The following is a 25345-nucleotide window of genomic DNA, read 5'->3' as shown; positions in this document are numbered from 1 at the left end:
CTGCTCGCCTGCTGCGGTTAGGGTTGCTGGTTTGAATCCCTGAGCAGATCTGATCAAGAGCTACAAGGGTCTGGAGAGAGAAACCGTTTGTGGTCGTAGGAGTGGTGGTCTTACATGTTCTGTTTTAATTATGGAGCTGGAGTTAGTAAGAGGTTGTTAGCTTAGCATAAAGACTGGAAACGGAGGGAAACGGCTAGCCTTGAGTGAACCTCGAGTGTAGGGATGTGGGGGAACGCTTTGGGGACCATCTTAAAAAAACAAGGAAAAGACAAAACTGTAACTTAACGAGGCATCATGAGACTGAACCACTGATTCCCCAGGACAGACACTGGACACCACAAATATTGAGACGTTTAGAACAAATTCTCACACACAAGCGAGCAAACCCAGATCGGATGTCTGGTTCAGGACGGAGGTATAACGGCGAGCTAGCAGAGAAAAGTCGGGTTCAGTATAATTCGATGCGGTTTGCGGTGCCGCCTCAGCCAGACCGAGGCTCATGTGAGACGTGAGGTGTGGAGGTCAGGAGAGTCTGGACGTCTGTGGTTCTCTGAAATCACTTTCTTTCTGTCCTCAGCCCTGAGCTGTTGTCCAACGGTATAGAACCTTGGCCTGCATCCAGTTTCAATTCAGCATATTCAGAAATTGGATTTTCTCTTCAGAGATGGAAAGTCTCTTCAGGCTCGATGCGTCGCTTGTGACCAGATTTGAATCTTTTTACTTTCTGCCTGAAACAGGAGCAGCAGCAGCGACTGTCCTCCAAATCCTTTTCCAGGACAGTAGGGACTGTAATTTAAAATAACACCTTGGAGCTCTGTCATGTAATGAAAAAGCATGCAGGCGGATCAGATGGTAAATCCTATGGTTTATCCCCGGCCCTGTAGTCTAAGCCTCCGACTCAATATGTACAGTGCTGCTGCTGTGGGACAGAACCAGACTCATTAGTTTGTCATAATTCAGAAAAACAGACTATTCCCTCTGAAAGGGTATTACAACTTCATTTTGTCATATTTTGAGAATAAAGTCTTAATATTAAGAGAATTAAGTTTTCATATTACAAGACTAAAGTTGCAATATCGCAACAATGAGGTTGAAATATTATGTGAGTATAGTCGCATGTCCCGATTTAGACAGAGTGGAATTTCCAGCGATGGCGGTTTGTCTTTGCTTCTTAAAAAGAAGAATCTTTTCTCCTGAAAATATTTTGACTTTTGTCTTTTTATATAAGAGCAAGTGAAGGAGGCTCAGGAAGCAGCTGTATGAGCGGAAAATAATTCCCCCCCAGGTTTAAAAGGAAGCAGAGAGCTGCCACAGTGACACACACATGGAGAGAGACACTGACAAACACACACATCCACACACACACACGCACTCACACGCGCATGCACAGGCACAGGCAGAGACAGAACACAAGCTTGGGAGAGCGGAGCTGAACTGAGCTGGAGCCTTCTGGCTGATTTATGTTTGTGAATTTTGAATTTGTCTGGTTGTGGCAGGAAGACATTATTTTCATAATATTACGATATTATTGTTGAATTATCGGAATTTCTAAAGTCTACATACTCTGTTATTGGATAATAATTCAGTTTTGAAATAGCTTCTTATCTCAAAAGTATTTCTTCAGATGCACAACTGCGATTCTCTCACACGTGATAAATGTGTTAGTCTGTGTGCGAGTGGAAGACCCATCGTGCAACAGAGAATCAGAGGAAACCAGACACACTGCAAACTCAATTCATACGTTGTGTTGGAGCCTCTGTTTTGAGTGTCTCCTGTGTGTGTGGGCGAGTTCCGGGGCAGAGGAGCAGGAAGTGGTCCTGTGAAGTATGGAAATCTCATTAAGGATGCAGCGCCGCTCCCGTCTCCAGTTGCCTCTCTCTCTCCATATTAACACCAGGAGCTAATCCAGCAGGTGAAGCTGAAGCCTGCATGTTCTCTGACCTTCACACACTCAACCTTCCCCATTTCCACTGGAGGACTTTATAGATTTAAGGGTTGATTTTCTTTTTCTCTCGGGAACATTGTTCTCTGACTGTCCAGCTCCTGCTTAATGAAGTATTTACCCACAGGCTTTATACAAGCAGAACAACATCTCTGGAGGTTGGAGCAGATACACAGCCGGGAATATTCATATTAAATATTTATGGTAAATATTCTTCAAAGATGGAAATCTAGGTACATCAATAGACAGAGATAGATAGATAGATAGATAGACAGATAGATAGATAGATAGATACCCTCACATCTATATAGTGCATTTCTTCATGCTATTCATACTACATTGAAGTAGAACAACAACAAGAGGCGGTGGTCTTGTGGCAGAAACTTGGACTATGGGCAGAAAAGGTCTCTGGTTTGACTCCACGGAGAGACAACAAAAGACGAACCTGGATTGATCTGCCCAAAAATCCAAGAGGATTCTCCCTACCCTGTCTAGTGCCCCTGAGCAAGGCACCTTACTCCCCCAACATCTGCTCCCCGGGCGCCGTACATGGTCGCTCACTGCTCTGTGTGTCCTGCACCAGATGGGTCAAAAGGAGGTTAAATTTCCCTACCTGACTATTAAATGCATCTTAATCTTAATCTTAAGAAGCTCTTCTTTGTCTGTTGCAGTCGTCAGGATCTGAAATCTATTTTACATTTGAAATGAACCTCTCATCCTCTAATCCTTGTGTGATCTGATTTGTAAGATTCACAACATATTCCTCCACCAAGGCCCAACTGTCCCCCCTATGACCAACACTCATAGATATCACTTCACTAGATATGATGTTTTTTCTTTAAGATCCAGGAGTGATTCCCTGGGAAATCAGTGGAGATCTATCTCGCTGTGTTGAAGTACTGAAGGTCCAGATCTGCAGGTTCTCGGCCCAGGTCCCATCCTGAGGCAAGTTTCGTGCAAATCTAGTTTTCGTGTAAACATGAGGACACATCTTCCACTTTGCACTTTTCATCCCAGCCTCACAGAATATATATTCATCATCATGTTCTAGTGTTGATACGATCTGACACAGTTCTTCAGGTGACGTTGCTCCACTGTTGTTTTTACGTCTCTGCTTCATTGGAACCAAAACAAATTCCTGCTGGTTTGTTGTTGTTGGCAGACGAGGTGACTCGGACTGTGCTATCGCGGCTCCGCACTGGGTCGGCCGGTCGTCCCCTCGACGTTTGCCAGAGCATCTGTGCTGAAGCTTGGCCGATGGACTGGGGTTTGGCAGGGCCACGCTTCAGCAGAGCCGAGTCCATCTGGGGCTGCAGAGGGGACAGGGGACAGGCTCCTCTGCTGCAGCAATAGAGCTGCAGCTGTTTACACACACACACACACATACACACACACACACACACACACACACACACACACACACACACACACACACTATAGCTAGTGGCAGTGTGTTTGTCCCTGACGTGAAACCTCTCGTTTGTTTAGTTCTGATATTTGGTTTGTTGTGTAGGAACAAAGAGGATCTGCACAGGAGCGTTTCAAGGAACCCTAGGGGCCCCGGGCAAAAGGCATGAGGGGGCCCCCCCACCATCGCAAATTTATTTTAATCACTTGATGCATAAAAGCAAACTGTGCATGAACATAGATAATACAGTTGTACAATTTGAAGTGCAAACGTCCCGCAGCATCTCAGACACGTCACTACACATTTAAACGTTCTCTTCTTCAACCAAACCAACAGATCACGAAGCTTTTGGGAGAAAGTCATTGTCGTGTCACTCGTTAGGGGGGTTTGAATTTATCCTTGAATTTCAAGGTGGTAGCCCTTCCTGTGGACTAGGGTCATCAATCGCAGGGGCCCAGGAAGTTGCCTGCGTTGTCTTCCCTGACGCATCTTTATTCAGGAGCCAAGCAGGGGCTGTTTGATGTGTGCAAGCTTTACAAAACCTGAACGTATAATCGATAAGTCCTGCTCTCCAACAGAAAGACCATGCTCTTAAATGAAGAGGAAGAAAGAACCCGTCCAACTCCCCTGGATTTACAAGCTGCTCCTAAACAGAGCGGGAGGCAGTTTCAAGGAAAACAAGAACTGTGTCGTCTCGGAGTTGATTTTGCGATCAGAGATGTTATTAAAGTGTTAGTTGAAGTTAGTTGATCTCAGTTTGACGTCACAACTGGAAAAAAATGAATCCTACTTTGTCAGTTTAGGGTCTGAATAAACAAAGCTGTGTTTATCTTCAGCTGAAACATCAGTGCTGCAGAGCAAGTCTGTAGCTTTCACCATCGTAGCTTCAAATCCACAGGAACGGAGCTGTTAACCTTTGAAAGGTCGATTTGTACCAAACCCAATTTGATCCGGTAACAGAGTGAACTGAGAATCAAAGGCTGATTAAATGTCAAACTTTTCTAACAGAAAATCTTTTCTCTCAACTGAACAAAATGACTTCTTCTTCCTCTATAATTTGTACATCACAGAATATGATTTTATGATCCAGTCTTCCTCCTGTTCATGTTCTCCGGCTTTTTATTTTTAATTAGAGAGTTTTGCTGTAACCAGTCAGGAGCCAGTGATGGATTTGTTACTGTTTCATTTTCTCCCATCGCAGAATTAGTGATAGAGGTTATTAGGAACATTAAACCTAATATATTTCATAATAATAATCTGAAAATATTAATATTTATGGGGTTGTTACTTCTGTAAGTTGAGTTACTCTGAGATTTGAACTTTCTTGTTCAGTCGCTATACCAACAACCAACCAACCAGATGGTCAGTGGTTCGATTCCCCGGCTCCTCCAGTCTGCATTGTGAGGTGTCCTTGGGCAAGAGCCTTTACCCAGAATTACCCATGACGACTGTGCTGAAAGTGTTTGTGTGGTAGTAGTAGTAAATGTGCAAGATAAATTACTATATAGGCTATAAGTATATTGTTGTCAGACTTTTAAAATATTGTAAATATTGGATAATAAGGGTATTGATGGAGGAAAAGGAACAATGGTTCCATGGTATAGTTGTGGCTCGCTCTTTACAGCCTGATCCACGAGAAGCTGGTGTGAATCTCTGGAAGTTAAAACCAAATACTTCTTGTTAAGGAAAAAAATAAATCACAGAAGTCAGAACAATTAACCTGTAAAAGAGGGAAATGTCCCGTGGTGAGTTCGAGGTCACTCACTAAAGAGAAATGGGTCGACAGCGCCGATCCTCTTACAAATGAAGTGCTGTTACATCAGCATGTTGTGTAGCTCTTTTCAGCCGATGAGCTCCCAGAGCAACACAAACCCATTGTCGGGTGATAAAAGAAAAATAAATGTCAAATCTAAAAAAAAAATCCCCAAAGCCAAATGTGACTTTTCGTATCACAGCAGCCATTGAGGCCGTTTTAATTCCTGCCTCCGCAAACCAACTCCACCTATAACGGGCCTGACGTGGACGGAGCTGTGGGCTCGGAGCTGAGGGAAACGAAGCAGGAGAAAGCTGCGTATTGTGCGAGTGCAGCATGGAAGACAATGTGCGCCTTCACTGGCTTGTGTCCATTGTTCCCAGCGAATGTCTTGGGTCGCGTCTCGGTCCGCAGAAGAAGTGAAAGGTCGTGATTCAGCCCGTCGAGGCCTCTTCAAACCTGCCACTGTCATCGCAGGGTTTTCCCTTCAGTCCGGGCTGATGGAGTCCCCTCTGCTGCTCGTGTCACTCAGACTCCAACTGTGTGGTTTTCTTTTGTCTCACCTTCCCAGGGTTTTACCTCCTGTTCTGAAAATAGGGAGAATCCGAGAGGGGTGAGTTTTCCTCCAAGGTGGATGCCCTCAGTCTGGACTCTGAGAGACGTATTAATGTCTCCTCCACTCTGCACACTTTCTCCTGTGTCCCACATTCCTTCCCTCTGCGTGACAATGGGCCGTCGCTGCTGCTGCTGCTGGACCACATTCAATGCTGTGTTTTCCTGCCCCAGAATAATTGAGGAGTGATGTCATCCTAGCCGCTTTAACGCCGTCTTTAATTTCCCAGGATGATAAATGGTCGGGCCTCCGCAGAGTGTGAGCAGCCGGTTTGTCCGGAGCAGCTCTCCTGAATGATTTAATGAAAGGAGCCGGTGAAAGCATGAAAAGAAAAAGTTTCCTTCTTTTTCAAAGTGTGTGACCAAATCGTGACAGGCTTGTTAAAGACCCCCCCCCCCCCCCCCCCCCACCCGTCCTCCCGCCCGTCCTCTCCTCTGCTGCCCAGAATCCCTAACGATGCCACCCCCGGCTGCCCCGGCACCATCCGGCCTCAGCGGTGGTGGCCGGGTTTAGTTCAGCGTGCCGCGACCACCTCGCTTCACAATCACTTCACGGACCAGTGTTGAAATACGCAGAATAAAACTTAGATGAGCTAAGACGTTTTATTTCCCCACTTGCTGATTTATAACAGGACTGAAGATTTATGTTCTCCTGCTCAAACAAAACTTAGAAGATGGACTTGCATGTCTTTGGGCTTTGTGGCATAAAGTTGAAATCTTGACAAGAATATCGGAAATACAGTCAAAATAAAACTGAGGAAGATGTTTATTTGTCTTGTTTGAATAAAGTTGAAATGTCGAGATTATAAGTTTAACTAAATCAGGGATTTTATTTAAAATATGCACTTATTCATTTTCAGAGAAACCTTCAGAGAATCTATTGATATGTATTTCAAACAGTTTGACTCGAGGATGAACTGATTTGATTTAGTTGCTCAAAGGTCAAAGGTCAAGGTCAAAGTGACCTCATGAAACCTTTAAAGGCTTGTGAATGTTTTTATCTGAAGAGCGACTCTGGAGAAACCTCACAAATTAGCTGATTGAATTCTAGTGGTCAAAGGTCAAAGGTCATGGCGAGCTCACATCATTGTGAATTCAACAGGAACACACAGGGGGGGGGGGGCTGCATCTGGTCCGACGTCTCCCCTGCCAAACCTCAGGTGTTTTCTGTAAACAGTTTACGTGGAACTGTTTAGTAAATGCGTGTTCGGTCTTTTTCTTTGAGTGACTCATGTGTTTGTGTAGATTTAGAGAATCGTGCCAGCGGAGCTGAACTGAACTTGTTTCTCTGCGTCTCTCTGCAGGCTGTGCAGTCTGACTCTGAAGAAGCTGGTCGTGATGAGGGAACTCGATAAAGAGCTGATCTCTGTGGTCATAGCTGTTAAAATCCAGGTATGTTTGTCTGCACGCACAAACCTGTCAGAAACACACACAAATATACACTCACACACACACGCAGTAAAGTAAGGACCGACATTCTTCACTGCTTATTGTGTTTCAAATAATATTTTTTTTCTTATTTTTATTTTCTACGGTGGCCCTGAAGTGCAAATCACAACAGAAAATCTCAAACATTTGGCCAGTGTGTCCATCCAATCAGGGACGAGCCCTGTGGGCAGCAGGTGCCTCTTCCCCATCTTTTAGAACAGAATGTTTTCCAGCTTGTTGATGTGTTTTGCACTTCAGGGCCACCGTACTCTTCCTTATTTGGTGTAGATACAAACGTGCAGGGACTCATATTCCAGTAAACAAACATCATATCTGGTTCTATCCTCACGCCTCCAGGATGGGAGGCTGTTTTTGAATTGGTCCGTTCTCATGAAGGAGATAGCTGTCTTCAGGGAATTCCTTAAGATTCTGCACAAACACTTGGACTCAAGGACGGACCAATTAGATAGAAGTCATGTGACTTTACGCTCTTGTTGAACGGGACGTATCAGAAACACTCTGAGGTGAAACGTGTGAAAACATCTGCCTGTTGTTTTATAATGAGTTGAATCCTGTTGAATAAAACATGTGCTGCACCTTCGCTGCACAGGGAACTGACTGAATTCAAACCTTTTATTTATTTGTTTATTTTATTTCCAGGGCTCCAAACGGATTCTGAGGTCCCATGAGATAGTGCTGCCCCCCAGTGGCTCAGTAGAGACAGACCTGGCTCTCACCTTCTCACTACAGGTACAAAACAACCCCCCCCCCCCATGCTGTTTGTTGTTGATTATAACCACAAAATCAATAATACATCAACAGCTTGCAGCTCATTGTTTAGTGTTTCGTACTGTTTCTTATTGAAGTGACATTTTTGTTTGGAATATGTGTGTATTATTACCATTACTGCCTTTTTTAAGTTTACAACCGTTCAAATATGCATTAGCTATTAATGAGATGTGAATTTAACATATACTGTAGGAAGATATTTTTCCTGTGTGAGAGCAGAATCAACATTACATTCGTCCTCCTCTCCTAATAATTCTTGATTCTATTCTTCTACATACAGATTTTTATTTGGATCTGCACCAAATTGCAAACACTCATAAATATCAGTCCCCTGATAATGCCTGAATATTTTACTTCTCTGAGAAATCGACAGAAATGTAGATTTTGTTTTCAAAAACGTCCTCAATGATAATGGTAATGAAAGTGCAGAAAGTTTCCTGGATCTTCCCCCTGATCCGGATCCACTCCAAAGTTTAATGGCTTCCTCCCTGACTCATGCTGCATTTTATCCATTCAGTCGTTTTTGTGTAATCCTGCTAACTCACAGATGAACAAAATGGAATCAGTGGAGGTCATGTTCATGTTAATGAAGAAACATTTCTACCAACTGACTGATGTGTTGTATTGGTGTTTGGGGCTCAGTGACACTGGGGTACGAGACCTTCTCTTTGAATCGTTTGTATATTTTCTTCCTTCCTCCACGTCCAGTACCCGCACTTCCTAAAACGAGAAGGAAACAAGCTGCAGATCCTGCTGCAGCGACGGAAGAGATACAAGAACCGGACGATCTTGGGCTACAAGACTCTGGCAGTGGGATCTATCGACATGGCCGAGGTAAACGCTGCTTGGTTTAACGGGGGTTGACAGAGTGCATGTTGCGTGGAGAAGATCACAGGGTTGTAGCTTCTCGTGTGTGGGCTCTTGACGTCTGGGGACAGGAAGTGGCAGAAAGGTGCATCTTCTCAGGACCAGGGTAGAGATACAATGAGAACATGTTGGACTTGGTCTAGCTGCAGTTTGATCTTTTTGTCTTAAAATAGCCATAAGATTAAAACTTAGCATTCTTTCTGCATATCCAGTTTTTGAATCAGCCTAAATTGAACACATAGATTTGTTGAATACATGGAGTTAAATGCAGGTGGAGCAATTTGAGTCTGCAGAATCACGTTAACTAGGGAGTGAGCGCAGAGGACGCAGTGAATCATTCATCTCACCTTGTGTCCTCCTCTCCCAGGTGATGCAGCACCCGACCGAGGGAGGCCAGGTCCTGCCGCTCTGCAGCAACCAGAAGGAGACGCTGGGCAAGGTGGCGGAGATCTGGATCTTCTCTCTGTCCAGTCAGCCGATAGACCACGAGGAGGCCGCCCTGCAGGACGGGCAGAAGACCAAGTGCTCCGGTACGCTCCCATCAACCCCCCGCTGATCTGAGGTCCAATCAGCACGGAGCCATCATAATCACCTAATTTTCTAAAGAGCTGAAACAGTGGAGGGGTCACAGGGTTCAGAATGTTATTTCTTTGTTTGCTTCCTCTGTTCTCATGCAGAAAAGCATTTAAATGAAGGCGTACGGCTCGTCGTGTATTTTTAGAACCTGGCTGCGTGTCAAATTTAAAAAGGGGGGTAGCTGAAATATTCATGAGACATCTTCTACTGTCCAGCGTTTAATCCCCTGACTTCCTCTGCTTCAGATAACTACTCGGAGGAAGAGTACGAGAGCTTCTCCTCGGAGCAGGAGGCCAGCGACGACGCCGTGCAGGCCCAGGTGAGTCCGAGTCGGTCGCAGGCGGGTTCATAATAAAGAATGAAAACATCTGTATTGGCACTGCAGCGTTTGCTGAGGAGAGCTACAGGATGTAGACGTGTAAATAATGTATTTGTTTTTTTGTTTTTTTTATGGGAGGAGCTGTTTTCATCATTCTAACTTGTGTTTTCAGGAGCTGGAGGACGATGAGTACGATGTGAGGAAGCCAAAGAAGCAGAGGAGGTCGATTGTAAGGACGCCCTCCATCACCAGAGTAAGAACCATGCTGGGTTTCAAGGAATCCATTATTCTGTCAGGTGGGGCATGAATAACAACATGGAGGTGCTGGGACCATCAGAAACCTACAGAGCAGCTTCAGAGCTTCTTCTCTTGAATCTACTGGACGGATAAAACATCATTATTCTTAAAGGTCATGTTTCAAAGGCTGTTTATTTCACAGTAGACATGTGATTCTTTTTCAGTTTCTCTTTCCTCTACTTGTGTCGAGTGTCTTCAAAGATAAAAAGCCCAAAGTCTGTGGTGAAGGGAGCTCCTCTCCCTCACAGAACAGAAAACACTGATCCTGGAACACCTTGTCAATCTTCCTCCTGATTCTTCCAGGGAGGAACATATCCATAACAAACACCTTGTGGCTGCTCTAGCTCACGTTCTACAAAGCCAGGGCAACATTCACCCCAGAGGAAACATGACAGAGCATTTATTTGGATGTAAAACCTCTATTGTGATATGCAAGCATTGCAACCAGCAGCTGAGAAGACAGAGAAGGTCGTTCTTATCGTTCTTGTGGAAGAAACCTCTTAGGTAGGGGACGTCCTTGTAGATGGTTGGATATTATTATAGTTATTTTGCTTCTCAAAGTATGTTTATGTTTTTAATGAACGTGCAGAGCAGCTTGAGAGAATGTCATCAGATTTTATTCAAACATTCACTTTGACTCAAAGGTAAACTCATTTTCGTGGTCAAAAGGTCAACCTGTTACCTACTATTTCAAATACAAGTGTTTAATTACACTCTCATCGCTGATCTTGAGAAGTTAACGGCCAGTTGCAGCAACACATGCGTGTATGAGATTTATATATGTTTTTTTTTTAAAGGCATAAAATGGAACATATGAATCCATATCTACAGGTCTGTGGTTGTAACGGAATTTCGAGTCCAGACGCTGCAGTTCTTTCACACCAGCTTTTCCAAGTAACACCTCAGTGAGTCCATCTTTTATCAGACTCATTAGCAGGTGGTTGAATGCTAACACGTTTTATTAAACACCTCTTAATGAGCTGTAAAGAGACAGCTTTAGTGTCTTCTTGCCCGGGGGTTTGATGCTGCTGTGGTATTGAGTGAGCAGAGGCAGGAAGTGAGAAGGGCCCTGGAAAGCAGATGAAGCATGATGCTGTGTGATTATTGATTTACATGAGCACGCGCAGTAAAATCGATCGGCAGCCGACGCTGCAAATGTTTCAACTGCCGGTGAATTCAGTGAAGTGAAGGAGCTGCAGCTGTTTCCTCTGAGCTGCATCGATCAGCGCTCGGTGATGAATCACAACTAGGTCACACTCTGACTTCCTCGTGTGTTTCTTCTCCTGTGTTTTAGCAGCAGAACTTCAAGCAGCGAGTGGTGGCTCTCCTGAAGCGGTTCAGAGTTTCAGAAGAGGTGGGTGTGTTTTCTCCAGGTGCTGCTGCTGCGTCTCTTGGGAATCAAATCTTCCTTTGAGGCTCCGCTGTGGAGCTGCTGAACCACTTAACATCGAATGCCTCTGTGTGTGTGTGTGTGTGTGTGAAGGTGCTGGACTCGGAGCAGGACCCTGCAGAGCCGCCTCCTGAGGTGGAGGAGGAGGACCTGGACCTGGACAGCGTGGAGTTTGAGAACCCCAGTGACAGCGGCCCCGAGCTGGATGACGACGACAGCGTCCTCAGTACGCCCAAACCCAAACTCAAGTGAGTGGCTCTCACTGAGGAGTGTGTATCACTGATGGGTTGTTAGTGGTGTTGCAGCACAAATAATGACAACACTACAGTTACATGAGTGAAAATCAGCACAACTCAGCATGTTTTAACACCACATTGGAACTTACCCATGGATTTACTGGTGCTGGAGGTTCTGACTCGCCCCCAGATTTATATTATTCTTCACACAGGATCCTTCGTTTCCCATCGTGATATTCTATAGTGTCTATTTCTTTCATGTCAGACTCCACATCTCCACTTTCTAGCGCTGGCTCTCTCCCCGGCTCGAGCTGAAACGTCCCTCGAGTAATTTCCTCCCACTTTAGAAATCCGCTCCAGAGCAGCAGAAGACATTAAACAACTGAGGTCTCATCTCGACTGGTGAATTAACTCCAATGTGTGAAAAGCAGCTGGAGAGGGACGGTTTATTTTGTTTTTAACCAGAATAAAAAGCTAAAGCGATACAGCAGTAACACCCACTTCCACTGTATCTGCTGTGAGCAACACTACATTAAACTGGGAACATAACGGACACGTTTAGATTCCGTTTGCACATTTATGTTAAGGAAATTTGTTATCTTAGTGGATGCGACATGGACCTAACTTGAAATGTCAAATACAGTTTTATCAAAGATGTTTTTTGTCATTGTATGTAGTTCTTACACACCGAAGTTCAAGTGTTCAAGTTTGTTACTCAACCCGGACTTGATCGTCTTCTCTCTCAGGCCGTACTTCGAGGGTCTCTCTCTCTCCAGCTCTCAAACGGAGATCGGCAGCATCCACAGCATCCGGAGCCACAGGGAGCCTCCGAGCCCGGTGAGACCAGAGCTCCTCTCTCCTAACAGCCTTTATCAGGCCTGTAGCTTCCCTTCAGCATTTCAAAACCACGCTGAAACAGCTGGAGTCAGCCCAGTGTAACCATTGGAGCAGAGAAGTTTTGAATGGTCCTGTTCAGGCACATTGAAGTTATGTTTTTTATCTTGGCCCCTCTCAGACGTTCCCATCAGTCATGTGATCAGCCGTTTGTTTATGAAACTCTAGGATTTCTGTTCAACCCAGAATTCCATCGCGCTTTAATCGGTGTGAAATACAAACTCTGAGGATTCCATCAAAACCAGGTAATGTTTATTATCTCTGCTAAATGTCTCGTTCCAGATTGACCCAGATAAAAACAAGTGCGGAGCCAAGTTTCCAGATGATAACGTGTCCGATAACGTCTCCTTTGTGAGTATGAACTCTCCCAGCTGCTAAATCAATAACTCCAATAACACCAGTCTTATTCTGAAGGTCAATAATTTAAAGAAAGAGAAAAATGAGAACTAGAAACTGCGTAATTGCTATTGTCTGCTACGCATGACTATATATTCTGTACGGCTGTATATATAGTTATAATAAATCATAATTAATAACAGCTCTTGTCCAGTTGAAGCAAAAGTTCAGTTTTTTTGTTTTGAAAATAAAAACACATCAGTCAGCCCTGAACTCAGATTGTGGTTTGTCCCTCAGGAGCAGCCGGAGGCGGTGACTCCCACCACTGAGCTGGAGATGGACAACATGGACACGTTTCTAGAGAGACTGCCCCCTAGTGGCAAAATGACCAAGACAGAGTCCCTCATCATTTCATCCAACAGGTGAGAAATAAATCCAGCTCATTCAAATCACCTCCTTTCAAAGCCGGCATGAGTATCTAGCATTAAAATCGCAGCTGATGGTTTTTAAAAAATGATGTAAAATCAGTGTTTTCCAAGGGGCTGAAGAGTTAATGTGTGTTTTGGTTTTCAGGCAGGAGCCGAAGCTGTGCGGTCGGCGAGGCCGGAGCACGTCGCTGAAGGAGCGTCAGCCCAGCAGGCCGCTGAACGAGAGGGCCAACAGCCTGGACAACGAGCGCTCCCTGGACACACGCTGCCACCTACAGGTACGGAGGGAGATGTTCAATTTAGAGACTAAAATGAGGATTTCATTTGTATTTTCACGCACATTTTTCTAATGTTCCCTCCCAAGATCCCAAGGAAGACGGTGTATGACCAGCTGAACCACATCCTGGTGTCTGACAACCACCTCCCTGACAGCATCATCCTCATCAACACGTCCGACTGGCAGGGCCAGGTAACATTTGCTACATCAGCAAACATTAAACAATCACTTTATCTACACTTTATCTATTGTACAATAGATTTTCAGCCTCAGATTATTGTTTACATAATGATTATCAAGTTTATGAAGTATAACTTACTGAAGACGGTTAAGCAGTAAATTCCTGGCAGTAAAATGCTTTTTTCACCTTGTCGCTTTTATGATCCAATCACTCTCACTTTCACTCTCTTCTTTTCCTCCCAGTATCTTTCAGATATGCTTCAAAACCACCACCTCCCAGTGGTGTGCACCTGCACCACAGCAGACATCCAGGCTGCGCTCAACACCATCGTCTCCCGCATTCAGAGATTGTGAGTCTGAGTAACTGATGCTTGATAAGATCAGTTTATTGTGAATCCCTATAAGTTGTCATGATGCCTTGTTGTTGTGTTTTTTTCAGTTGTAACTGTAACTCCCAGACGCCCATTCCCATAAAGATAGCCGTGGCGGGAGCGCAGCACTACCTCAGTGCCGTCCTGAGGCTGTTTGTGGACCACCTCACCCACAAGACCCCTGACTGGCTCGGATACATGAGGTTCCTCATCATCCCTCTAGGTCAGTGACAGACCAACACCGAAGGCTGTGTGGTTTGTGTTAGCTTTGGTAATGTTTTAAAGTGGATTAGAGGACTCCTTTATGTTGTATTGTTTCCTGCAGGTGCACATCCAGTCTCTAAATACCTGGGCACTATTGACTATCGATACAACAGTTTGTTCCAAGACGCCGCCTGGAGGGACCTGTTCCTCAAGCCAGAAGCTCCTGTTCTTGGTGAGCTCATTTGTCCCTTTGACTTTTAAACTATAAAATACTATTTTAACTTAACTTAACTTTACGATATGAGATGATAAACTGTCAGTGTTACTCTGTGTGTCCCGTGCAGCCCAGGAGAATCCTGACGTGGTCTCCAGGGTCACCCAGTACATGGTGGGAGCTAACGGAGCTCACCAGCTTCCCATCGCAGAGGCCATGCTCACCTACAAACAGAAGAGGTACATGTTCTCCTGTTATTGTGCAGGCACCTGAGATGTGTTTGTGAAACTACTAAAGTTTGAATTTAGATCGGTCTGAAGGTTTCGTCTTGCAAAGGCTTCGAATGCAGATCTTTCACCAGTTTTTTCAAAAGGGAGATTGAACTTGTCGGTGTCTAAAAGTAAAGTAAATAAGTTTTGCAATTTTCTACTGACACAAGACAGACCTGATGCCCATGAAGCTTGGAGGTAAACAGCTGTGCAGTGAGATGAAGACACCTCCACTAAAGAGTATTAACTGCAGCACTCAACTACAAATGTAGTGTTGAGAAGATATTTATATTACAAAGTTTTTAAGACACATAGATTAGAAATAGGAGAAAAGAGCTAGACTGACTAATTAAGAAGTTTCCCCTTTGGCACATAGTGTAAAGGAAAAATTGTAATTCTGACACTTTCACACGTTTTTGTATGAATGAAGTGAATTTGTAAGATCTATCATGTCAAATATTGAACTGTAAGAAGTATTTAATCAAAGTTCACAGTACAACGAGTCCCAAAGAGCAAACGTGAAAATATATAGTGTAAACTAAACTTCAAATCACTATAATAACTACTGGCTACAGATAATACTATAAAAAATGCTCTTGTGGAGAAAATAAGAATTTTCTCAAAAATTGCTGTAGGATCATCAACTTCTGGTGGTTTGAAATGATAAATACTTTCCCCTCTTATATCACATTTACAAATACTGCGAGTTGTCTCCTCCATTGACTTGTTTTAAATCCCCTCTTGAACAACAGGTGAAAGTTAGAATACACATTGTGGTGTTTGTGTGGACGTGTTGTGGTGGACGTGGTGGAGTGTGTCTAAACATCAACGTCTCTCCATCACCTGCGTGTGTGAATAACACCTTTGACCTTTTTGTCGTATGTTTTCTTTTCTTTCTTTGAAGGAAAAAGAGCTTTCATTTTGATTTTGCAGTAAGGTATTGTGGTCAATTGAGTTTGTCTCTCATGTAGCCCAGTGATTTCATTTCCTTTCCAGCCCTCTCTGCCACTTTAACAGCTGCTTACAAAGGGTTTTTGTTTTTTTGCTGTGAACAGCCTCTTCAGAAAAGTTGTATATCTGCCGCTCACGGCGCTGAACAGACAACACTGTAGGAGATTTCTTGAACTAATTAAAGCTGTGAGTTTTTATTCAAAGCTTTTTATTAGATGATGCAAAAGAGACTCTGTTAATTGTTCATAAAAACTGAAGTTGTGATGCTAAACTCCTCGTCAACCTTATTGGGAGCTATTGATTAAAACATCTGTCACAAAATCATGTTGCATAGTTCTTTAGCTGCAAAATGCTAAATTAGACTTTAGAACATCCATACGACTGGAAACAGTGGGAGTCCAAAGATCTCTGCTCATATTGGGTTTATTTTATTTTGTGAGACAATTTCTGAATATCTGATCTCTCCTGTTATTATTCATAAGAGAAATAATTCTCAAAATATGCTGATAAAGTGGCAGGAGACCCGAAAAACCAATCATGTCTGTCCTCCCTCCTCTGGAGATGTGTCTGTGTCGTCCTCCCTCCTCTTTCCTCTGCATCATCATGTGCTTCTGGCCATCATGTCTGTTCTCTGTCCAGTTAGATGTAAGACGCCTGCACATTGTCACAGAGCAAATTACCTCCTCTTCTGTAGTTGAGTTATTAAAGTTATGTGTTGGGTTTGTTCTGGTCTAGTAGCAACATCAAACATATCATGATTCAGTGTAATGTCTTAATGGTAATAGAATAAAAACCTCTTATGTTTAAAGGAAGCCTATAAGCTTATACTACTCTCTGTGGGGCAGAGTTAATGGAATTTGTTCCTGTACTATTTATCCACTTAGTGTCACATATAGGGAAGTATTGTCACTTATTTATGAAAAACTGTTAATAATTCCCATGTAGTAAAAAGGTTTTTGATAAATAAGGTGGTTTAAATCAAAATACAGAAAAGTGTGAGAAACTGACCATAATCAAAATGTAAAAATTGTAATAATTTGTCTGAATCAAACTGGATAAAAGGAGGATATAATCTCTGTTATAGACAATATAATTATATACTCAAAGACATATAGTAAAACAGGTGATAAGATGTGTGGAACGTTTTTGCAACCTAAATAAATGTTTAGTAAAACTCCACCAAGGCCCAGAACCTTTAAATAAATATATATATAAATATGTTTGTTTCATCAAGATCCATCAATTATTCCCAAGGAAATTGGTGAAAATTTCAAAAAAGCCCTCACAATGTTAAAGAAAGTTAAAAAGAAAAAACTAAATAGTGGATCCATACCAGAATTTAATGCCGTCAGTGTCGGCTCATGTTGCATCATTCCAGTTTCATGGAAATCCATTTAGTGTTTTTTTGCATAATCTTGCCGGCAGAGGAAGAACACGTGCAGATTAAACAGTCAAGCTAATGTAAAGTGAATCCTACCCTCTTCTGTACAGACCTCTGCTGCTCCAGTAAATCAAAGCGTATTATTGGATTCAAGAAATAAAATAAATCAAGTTTGTTGCCAAGATCGAAGCCCAAAATATCCCTGGCCCTGAGCTGTTATCAACAAAAAAGTGCATGTGTAAAGTCTGTAGTTTGATTCCTCTGACCTGGACTGACATGCATGTGCATCTGGAACAAACACAGTGGACAGAGGTCACGTGTTCTGTCAAACTCAGATCCCTCACATCCCAGGCAGACATCTGGCTTCTTCTTCTTCTTCTTCTTCTTCTTCTTCTTCTCTGTGGCTGCGGCTGAGGCTGATGTTGTGTTGGAAACCAAAAAGAAAAAAAAAAAAATGATTCCTAGACTGTCTTCTCTCTTCTCTGCCCCTCGTCCTGTAGTCTCTCTGTTTCTTCCCTGGGGGGGCGATGGCAGGTTTCTTCAAGGCAAGAGCAACAACCTTTCACGTCATGTCTTCACATTTAGAAAAAAGTTCCGTACGACTCCATTCTGGCTATTTTTCCGGTCCCGGCCGGGAAAATAGTTCCTAGTGTTAGAAGGCTTGTAAGCGTATGAATGCACTACCGACCCCAGGTAGTGCATGTGAGGGTTTAAACTTAGGTTGGTGCTCTTCCTTCTCATCCTCTGCTCTATGGTTTTATACCAGTTGAGTGTTCCCCTGACAGACTTGCTGCCTCCTGAATGCCCCCCCCCCCCCCCCGCCCTGCTGACTTTACTCTGGTAGAGCTGCTCCGTCTCTGCAGCGATTGGACGGTTTCTGCAGAGGGCGTATAGTTTTGCATGTTTCTCTCTCTCTTGCTTCTCCAGCTACAATCGGGGGCCTGCAGACTTGATGGTGAATCTGTTTGAGGGCAGCATGCTCTGTTGATTGTGTCTGCATACTTTACATGCAATGGGGAAACCCGCAGTATTTCCAGATGTGATGCTCTGGAAATCAGCACGAGTTGGACTAACAAGTTGATCCTTAGTGTTATTAACCCTAGACGCCATTTCCTTTCAATTCTCACCTTTAAGATTTTCACAGAATGGTTTTAAGTTTCTTTTTACTTTCTATGAGATTTCTCATTTGAACAAGGCTAATTAAATGTTCTTCTTGCTGTCGCGTCCTTGCGCTGCCTCTCCACAGCCCCGACGAGGACTCGTGTCAGAAGTTCATCCCTTTCATTGGGGTAAGTCTCGTCTTCTACCCTATAAATCCTGCTCTGGATCAGCCGTTGTCCAGCTCATTTATGTCTATGTGTATTTGTTTTCCTTTATAAACATTCAGATGGTGAAAGTTGGCATCGTGGAGCAGTCGTCGGCAGCGTCAGGTCAGACAATGATTGGTTTGTTTATGGACTTTCAAAGTAGAATACAGATAAAATGCATCTTTTACAAGTGTAGTCTATGAATAAAATGGTAATTTTTACGTTGCTATTATTCCTCGTTATGATCAGAGATGTAAAGCATCAGAGGGAGGAGTCCAAATTGTTCATTTTGGTGAAAATATTGGTCTAAAATAAAAACGAATGTCTCACAGTCTTTAGTTTTCGAATGATCCTGTGTATCGTCTGGTTCCTCAGGAGACTCTGATGATGCAGCACCACTGGGCTCCTTGCTGCTCTCCTCCACGCCTCCACAGATATCTCCTGCTCTCAAAGAGGCGTCGCCCACCCCGCCCTCCTCTCCCTCCGTCAACACCAGCTTCTGTGTTTACAGGTAGAACACAACAAGACAAATCAGCTGAAAGGAGCTACCTTTAAATGAGTGGTTCCTAGAATTATATTATACTATTGTTATGGTTTTTACAACATTTCCCTCTGAAATTGCTTAATTGTTGTTTTTAGATGTCTGAAGCAATAAACCTATTGTCAGCATGATGCTAAAAAAGTCCTAAAAGTATAATTTGACAAATTGTGTACTAGAATTGTTTTTTTATTATTTCCAACCCATCAATTGTTTGGTGGTTTGAATCCTTGAATCAGATTGTTGTCTTTCTTGAATTCAAAATAAGATTTGTTAGAGTTGTTTTATCATATGTAGGTAAAAAAGATTATATAGAAATTGTAAAAGAACATATATTGTAACTAAATTCTTATTAAATACTACGGAAATGTCATTAAAAAGTAAAGTAAACTTATATTTTTAGTTATATATTTCATGCATGAGATTCTTAACATGACTTTTCTGTGTTTGCTGTGTCACGGTGTCTATTTCCTCCACATATCCTCACATTTACCTGCTTTAACTCTTATTTCTAGAATTCCAAATTGAAAACTTCTTGGCCAGTATTGACTCTTCTGCTCTCTGTAGCTCTGGCAGTCACACAGAGCTGATGGGGCTTCAGGTGGACTACTGGGTGGCTCAGACAGAAAGGAAGAAAGACGTGGAGAAGCGGGATTCCTCCTCCAAAAATACTCTGAAGTGCAATTTCCGCTCGCTGCAGGTCAGCCGGCTGCCACTGGGAGGCGCTGAGCCGAGCCCCCAGCCCACCATGTCCATGACAGTGGTCACCAAGGAGAAGAATAAGAAGGGTAAGATTTGCCAAAGGAACAAACGTCATCACATTTCAATCCTCGCAGACCAGAAGAAGTCTGAATCCCTCAGTTACTCACAGCATGATTCTCTGTCGTTCCCCCCCCCCCCCCGGCAGTCATGTTCCTGCCAAAAAAGAGCAAAGACAAGGAGGTGGAGTCCAAGAGTCAAGTGATCGAGGGAATCAGCCGCCTCATCTGCACTGCCAAGCACCAGCAGACCATGCTGAGAGGTAACGGTCCCGACAGAGCCCAGTGTGGCCTCCCTGCTCAACGGTCCACTCAGAGATCACAGGGGTTTCTCTTAGTCTTTCAAAGTTAACAATCTCAAATGAATCAGTTGCAATAACAAAGCATTAGTTGTCTCCTACAAAATAAATGAATCAACAATGAAGATGAATGATTTGACCAGTCTCCTGATAAAACCATCAAGACAAAAAAGATTGTATTATATTCCTGTTAGGCTTGGTTAACTTAACGTTTCCCTTTCAAAATCTTCACTTTCTGAATAAACTGTTATCATTTTTTCCATAAACATATTTGTTATATAAATTTTTCTAAATAATATATAATATTTCGAATTTAATAATTTTCGTGTGAGTAGCTCAAGTCTGTGTGTTGCCAATTAAACATCATTTTCAATGTAAGGTTTAATGACAGAATACTAAAGAACTTAACCAGTATATTTTGCAATTATTTTTGGTTTATGATGGGATTTGGTGTACTTTTATTAGTGTGAATGTGATTCTTACTCTTAAATCGTCACAATGATGTTACTCAAACTTTGCAACCATCAAGCTTCATGCAGTTCATTATTTGATTATTGTTATTCTTAGCAAACCTTCCACTTGCCCAACTTCTCAAACGTGAGTATTTGCTGTCCGAGGGGGAGAAACCACTTTTGTAATTCTAAATCAACTTTGTGTTTCGTCAGTGTTGATCGACGGCGTCGAGTGGAACGACGTCAAGTTTTTCCAGCTGGCAGCTCAGTGGTCGTCACACGTCAAACACTTCCCCATCGGGATCTTTGGACACTCGAAAGGCCCGTACTAGCACCTAAGAGACACTGAGGACAGCCCCCCCCCCTTCCGTCGCCCCAGCCCTGGTGCCAACAGTTTTTAACCCCCTTCACCTCACTCTCCCCCGGCACACGTCTTCTGTTCTGCTGTCTTAATTTAAGCGCCTGTTTTCCACTGTTGCAATTTGTCCAATTATTTAATCTTTTGCTTGTTTTTTTTAATTTTTCTATTTATGTAAAGAAACGTCCCCGAGGGCAAAGCTGCTGAGGGAATATTTCTTTACTGTGCTTTTTAAAAAGACAGAATCCTGCTGATGTTTTATAGACTTTTGAGAGGAAAAAGAGCCTAATTTAATAATAATAATTAGAAATGACCTCTGACCTTCGACAAACTGTCAAGTGTGAACATGCTGGTTTTACTTATGGTGAGGTTGGTTTCAAGCACTTGGCCCCAGCACAATGAATCAAGAACATATACAAAAAAAAAACGACAACAGCACCGGATTTGTAATGAAGACGAGCATATCCTTTTCTAACCACGATGAAGAAACGACGGACTCTCTTCTTCTTGTCGATTCCTCGTCTTAACCCCGAAGAACTAAATAAATGGCCCCTGACCTTTGACCCTCTGCACTACATGAAGACGTTTAATGTGCAATAGACTGTGTGAATATGTTTAATAATCTGACACTGTTGGAAGATTAGTTGTTTTTATTTTGTTTGTGAACTGTCTTGAGGTTTGAAGACTTGCTCTGAAATTGATCTGAAGTGAACTTTTAGAAAAAATCCTTTTATATTATATTAAATGAATATTTGGGAAATGCACTTGTTTGCTTTCTTGCCAAGAGTTCGATGAGACGGATGATCTCTCTGGTATGTAGGTTGAATAAAAAGCTGCAGCTAGCTTACCTTAGCACGGGGGAACAGCCATTCTGGAACTAATCATGGGAACAAAATCTGCCCACCAGTTACATTTTTACAGAAACAGAGTAGTAAAAATACAAGTTGGGTTCTCTGTGGTTTAACAGGGAACTTAATTTACAGCTTGTCGAGATTTTAGGTCAAAGATTTAGTTTGAATTAAACAAAAGTTAAGTTGTTTACTTAGTCCGTGCAAAACCTGAGCCAGGCTTGCCACCTTTGTGCTAAACTCAAGTGAACCACCTCAAAGCATTGATCTTTTTATCGAACTCTCAGCAAGAAAGTACAAATTATTCCCATAAGCCTGTCTATTAGAGTTTTTCCTCCGTATTAAATAATTTTAATTTAATTAATTTCCTCAAATGTATTTTATTAAACTCTTCCTCCTCAAGCCCCACACTCCTCCATCACACTCCATAGCTTTTTGCTAAAAGCAAGTGTTGTTTTTGCCAAAGGGAATATTCATCCACTGCAGCTCCCTCTGTATCACTACTGTGTGGTATTATAGATGACTTCATGACGTAGAGGTGAATGTATTGAAGGTACCTTAATGTAAAGCACTTTTAAATGTTTGTCCATGATAGATTTTAGTGTGTTCGACCTGCTCCCAGGAACCTGAGGGACACACAACTGGTCCACAGAGGCACATATGACACAATACCTGAGGTCAACAACAGCACAAGCGGTGGCGATGGGGCATATCGTGCATATGCAAAGTCAACCAGGCATCTATATCTTCTCAGTGCTGTTTAATATCACTTTACCCGAAGCCTCTTTGGTCTGTGTTAGGTTTTAGTTGAATATTTTGTCAGGTTGGCCTAGAACGTGTACGTGAACATCTCAAAAGAATGTTCTGTAAGTAGATCGATTCTTTAGTTGACTATTAAAATAAAACAGTATTTTGCTTATAAACATTTCTTTCCGTAGCAGTTTCATCACAACCTTTGCCAATTTCTTGATAAGTGCCTAAATTGCTTAATTTTGACAGATCAATGTAAATAAAGGTCGCTGGCTAACATGGTGCTGATTCTGGTGCGACAACAACCAAATATCTTAGTTCGGTGCGATGATTTATGTTCATTGGAAGGAGGGGAAATCACACTCTGGCCAGTTGACTCCCAGACATGGGTTTGGATTTATTATAAGAACATAACCGTCATACAGTCCATTCTTGTTAAGCTAACATTTGTTTCTCTATAAAGATGTTATAGATGTTTTTTTCTTTTCCATGTTGTCTGTCTCAGAGAAAGGCTTGTTGAAACTGAAAAGTTCCCCTAAAGACTACCACTGTAATCCCACAACTGGGAGTAATAAAATACTATACACACTAAAATGTACTTTTATTTACATGTGTTGGTTACTAGAATCAGTCTCCTATTTAATAATTGGTATAAAATAATGCTATAGGCTAGAGGGGATTTTTTTTTTTTTTTAAGAATCCTTTTTTATCTGCATTTGTTTTCAGTTATTATTGCATGTCTTCTTCCGCTTAGTTTTCAAGAGGATATAAAAAAACAAAACACTAAAAACAAACAAACTAGTAGTTGGTGTTGCTATTAACCTGAATTCTGTTATGTTGACAGATATTCCTTTTATTTTCTTGTAAAATAGGCCTGTCACTTTTTATTTGAAATTCGTAGCAATGTTAAGTGTTCAACCTCTTCTAACCTCTGCACTGCGGCGACGATCAAACTCATCCTCCCCTTCCCTGGCATCTGTAGATACCAGCACATATAAAAATAGGGGTTATCAAGATCATGACTGCAGTTCATCTGAGCAGACGGACCCCTCTCTACCAGTTAACTTGAGGTTTGATGGACGTGAATCCTGCTACAACCTGGAACCAGACCACAAGCCAAAAGGTTCAGTCAACAGAAGAGGACCCGCAACACAGAGCAGAGAGTCGGTGAAGGTGATGATGGCTGATATCATTTTGAACTGTTCCAGAGACGAGAGTGAGACGTTGGACAAAGCAGCATCTCATCATCCATCCAGTCATGTGACCCTTTGTTTCCGTCAGCAGAGCTAGGCCAACGGAACACCTGAATGTTTCTTATCAACTAGATTGTGTTGTAGCTCATGAACGACTGCAGTGATGCCAGTAGGTGGCAGCCTGAGTCTGAGCCTCACTGCTGGTAACAGCTTTGTTTTTGACTCCTAGTGTGTAAGTAACATTACACGCTCTTTAACGAGTGTAGCATGCATAAAGTCCCATCAGTTGTACCTATGTAGCAGCAGAGGGTTTAACAGAAGTGGTCTCAGGGCGCTGAGAAGCTGTGATGTCTAGAATGACTGTTTGTGGAACCTACGCACGACTTGATAGTCAGTTTGCACCAGAGGTTGTTTAATGTGCAAAGTGAAATTCCCGCAGCTAAAGGGATCATGAGGTTTCTGCTTTACTGTGCATTGAGTTGCTTTATTGTCTCCACCAGCCTCTCTTTGGTCTCATTAAATGGTTTATTATTGCATTTTATCAGTGAAGACACAGGGTCAAAGTGGAATATTCATAGAGAAACAAATAACACTTCAACATATACAAATATGGATGTTCAGCTCTCAATAATTAGTGTCTCACACAGACTTCGTTTCAATCTGTGGCTGCAGCTGCTGTTACATTGAATTAAACATTGTGAAATCAGCGTTTAAACACAGCTGCACACCAAACCTTCATTTAAAACGTGTTCTGTATATCTGCTGTTAGAAATAATTAAACTGGAATATTAAATTAATTACTATAAAATAAATGATTGTTGATTTATTATTTGAGTGTTAATACATAAGGAATGTTGATTTACTAATAAATCCAGAGGTTTGAGGCTGAGAACACGTCTCGTCAGTTTGGCTTTTACACTTTTCAGTTTGTTGTTTCTCAGCAGTTCTGATGTTTTGTTGCTACAGGTTTGATTTTTCATGAAGGAGTTTTCAGTCCAAGACAAAAAAAACAACGTGAGATGATGTTGTTGCCGTTGTCGACTCGCACACTTCTTCCTGTTTATTGGATGAGCACACAAACATGTTTTTCAAGGCAAACCAAATTAAAACCTTCTAATGTGAACAGCTGTTGTGTGCAATACAACACGTGCTGGTTGGTTGTGTAGCTTCAGTTGACACAGAAGTGGAGGTTTTCCAGCTGTTGGCTCAGAGATGTGCAGTGTGGGTGCGGGTTGGTGCAGAGATGCAGGTGCACACTCGGGGCCCGGAGGTTGTGGTGAAGTGAGATGCTGCAGCTCCGTCATTTCACAGCACAGAGAACGAGGTGCAGGCTGCTCTGTGACCACATCCTCTCCTCTGCTGTCGCTCTCCACTCCTCTGCTCAGTTTCCATCCCCGGTTTGTCTTCTCACCAACAGAAGCTCTGCTCTTCTTTTGTGCACAGAGGAGAGCGATGACTTCCTGTTGTTGTGTGGTTGACTCACACTCTACACATTTACTTTTAGTCTCACAGTTTAAGTTTATTCATGAAGAAAACAACACTACACTTCTTCAATCCAATCCATGTAATTGAGATCATCATTTAAGTGAACTGGTGAAACTTCAGTCACTTCTCAGTTTGTTCAGTTTGCTCTTTGGAAAAAACTTGTAATGTTCCATTATTCTAAGAAAACATGCTGATGTGTCAGTTGCTAAAAATACCTCACGCTATCTCCTGAAAT

At 42.5% G+C, this 25345-nt stretch overlaps 1 protein-coding gene across 4 annotated transcripts in view; it reads left to right on the top strand.

The window, feature by feature from the left end:
- pacs2 (phosphofurin acidic cluster sorting protein 2) overlaps positions 1 to 23026 on the top strand; it is a 48229-nt gene extending 25203 nt beyond the window's left edge. For 2 of the 4 annotated variants that reach the window (XM_062397046.1, XM_062397049.1), the window contains exons 2-25: positions 7020 to 7107; positions 7804 to 7893; positions 8641 to 8766; positions 9167 to 9329; positions 9621 to 9694; positions 9867 to 9947; positions 11286 to 11345; positions 11475 to 11629; positions 12364 to 12454; positions 12794 to 12862; positions 13145 to 13269; positions 13421 to 13553; positions 13640 to 13744; positions 13976 to 14082; positions 14172 to 14326; positions 14429 to 14539; positions 14652 to 14760; positions 15695 to 15727; positions 18369 to 18411; positions 18510 to 18552; positions 18805 to 18940; positions 19535 to 19755; positions 19875 to 19988; positions 20690 to 23026. In XM_062397046.1, the coding sequence (XP_062253030.1) occupies positions 7020 to 7107; positions 7804 to 7893; positions 8641 to 8766; positions 9167 to 9329; positions 9621 to 9694; positions 9867 to 9947; positions 11286 to 11345; positions 11475 to 11629; positions 12364 to 12454; positions 12794 to 12862; positions 13145 to 13269; positions 13421 to 13553; positions 13640 to 13744; positions 13976 to 14082; positions 14172 to 14326; positions 14429 to 14539; positions 14652 to 14760; positions 15695 to 15727; positions 18369 to 18411; positions 18510 to 18552; positions 18805 to 18940; positions 19535 to 19755; positions 19875 to 19988; positions 20690 to 20808 (2551 nt within the window). In that variant the 3' untranslated portion in view covers positions 20809 to 23026. The remainder of the gene's footprint in view (positions 1 to 7019; positions 7108 to 7803; positions 7894 to 8640; positions 8767 to 9166; positions 9330 to 9620; positions 9695 to 9866; positions 9948 to 11285; positions 11346 to 11474; positions 11630 to 12363; positions 12455 to 12793; positions 12863 to 13144; positions 13270 to 13420; positions 13554 to 13639; positions 13745 to 13975; positions 14083 to 14171; positions 14327 to 14428; positions 14540 to 14651; positions 14761 to 15694; positions 15728 to 18368; positions 18412 to 18509; positions 18553 to 18804; positions 18941 to 19534; positions 19756 to 19874; positions 19989 to 20689) is intronic. The other 2 variants (XM_062397047.1, XM_062397048.1) reach the window with 2 other exon arrangements.
- The last annotated feature ends 2319 nt before the right edge of the window (positions 23027 to 25345 follow it).

Source organism: Platichthys flesus, chromosome 10 (genome assembly GCF_949316205.1).
Source record: "Platichthys flesus chromosome 10, fPlaFle2.1, whole genome shotgun sequence".
In the NCBI taxonomy this organism is placed as follows: Eukaryota; Metazoa; Chordata; class Actinopteri; order Pleuronectiformes; family Pleuronectidae; genus Platichthys; species Platichthys flesus.
This window is presented reverse-complemented; position numbering and strand designations above follow the sequence as displayed.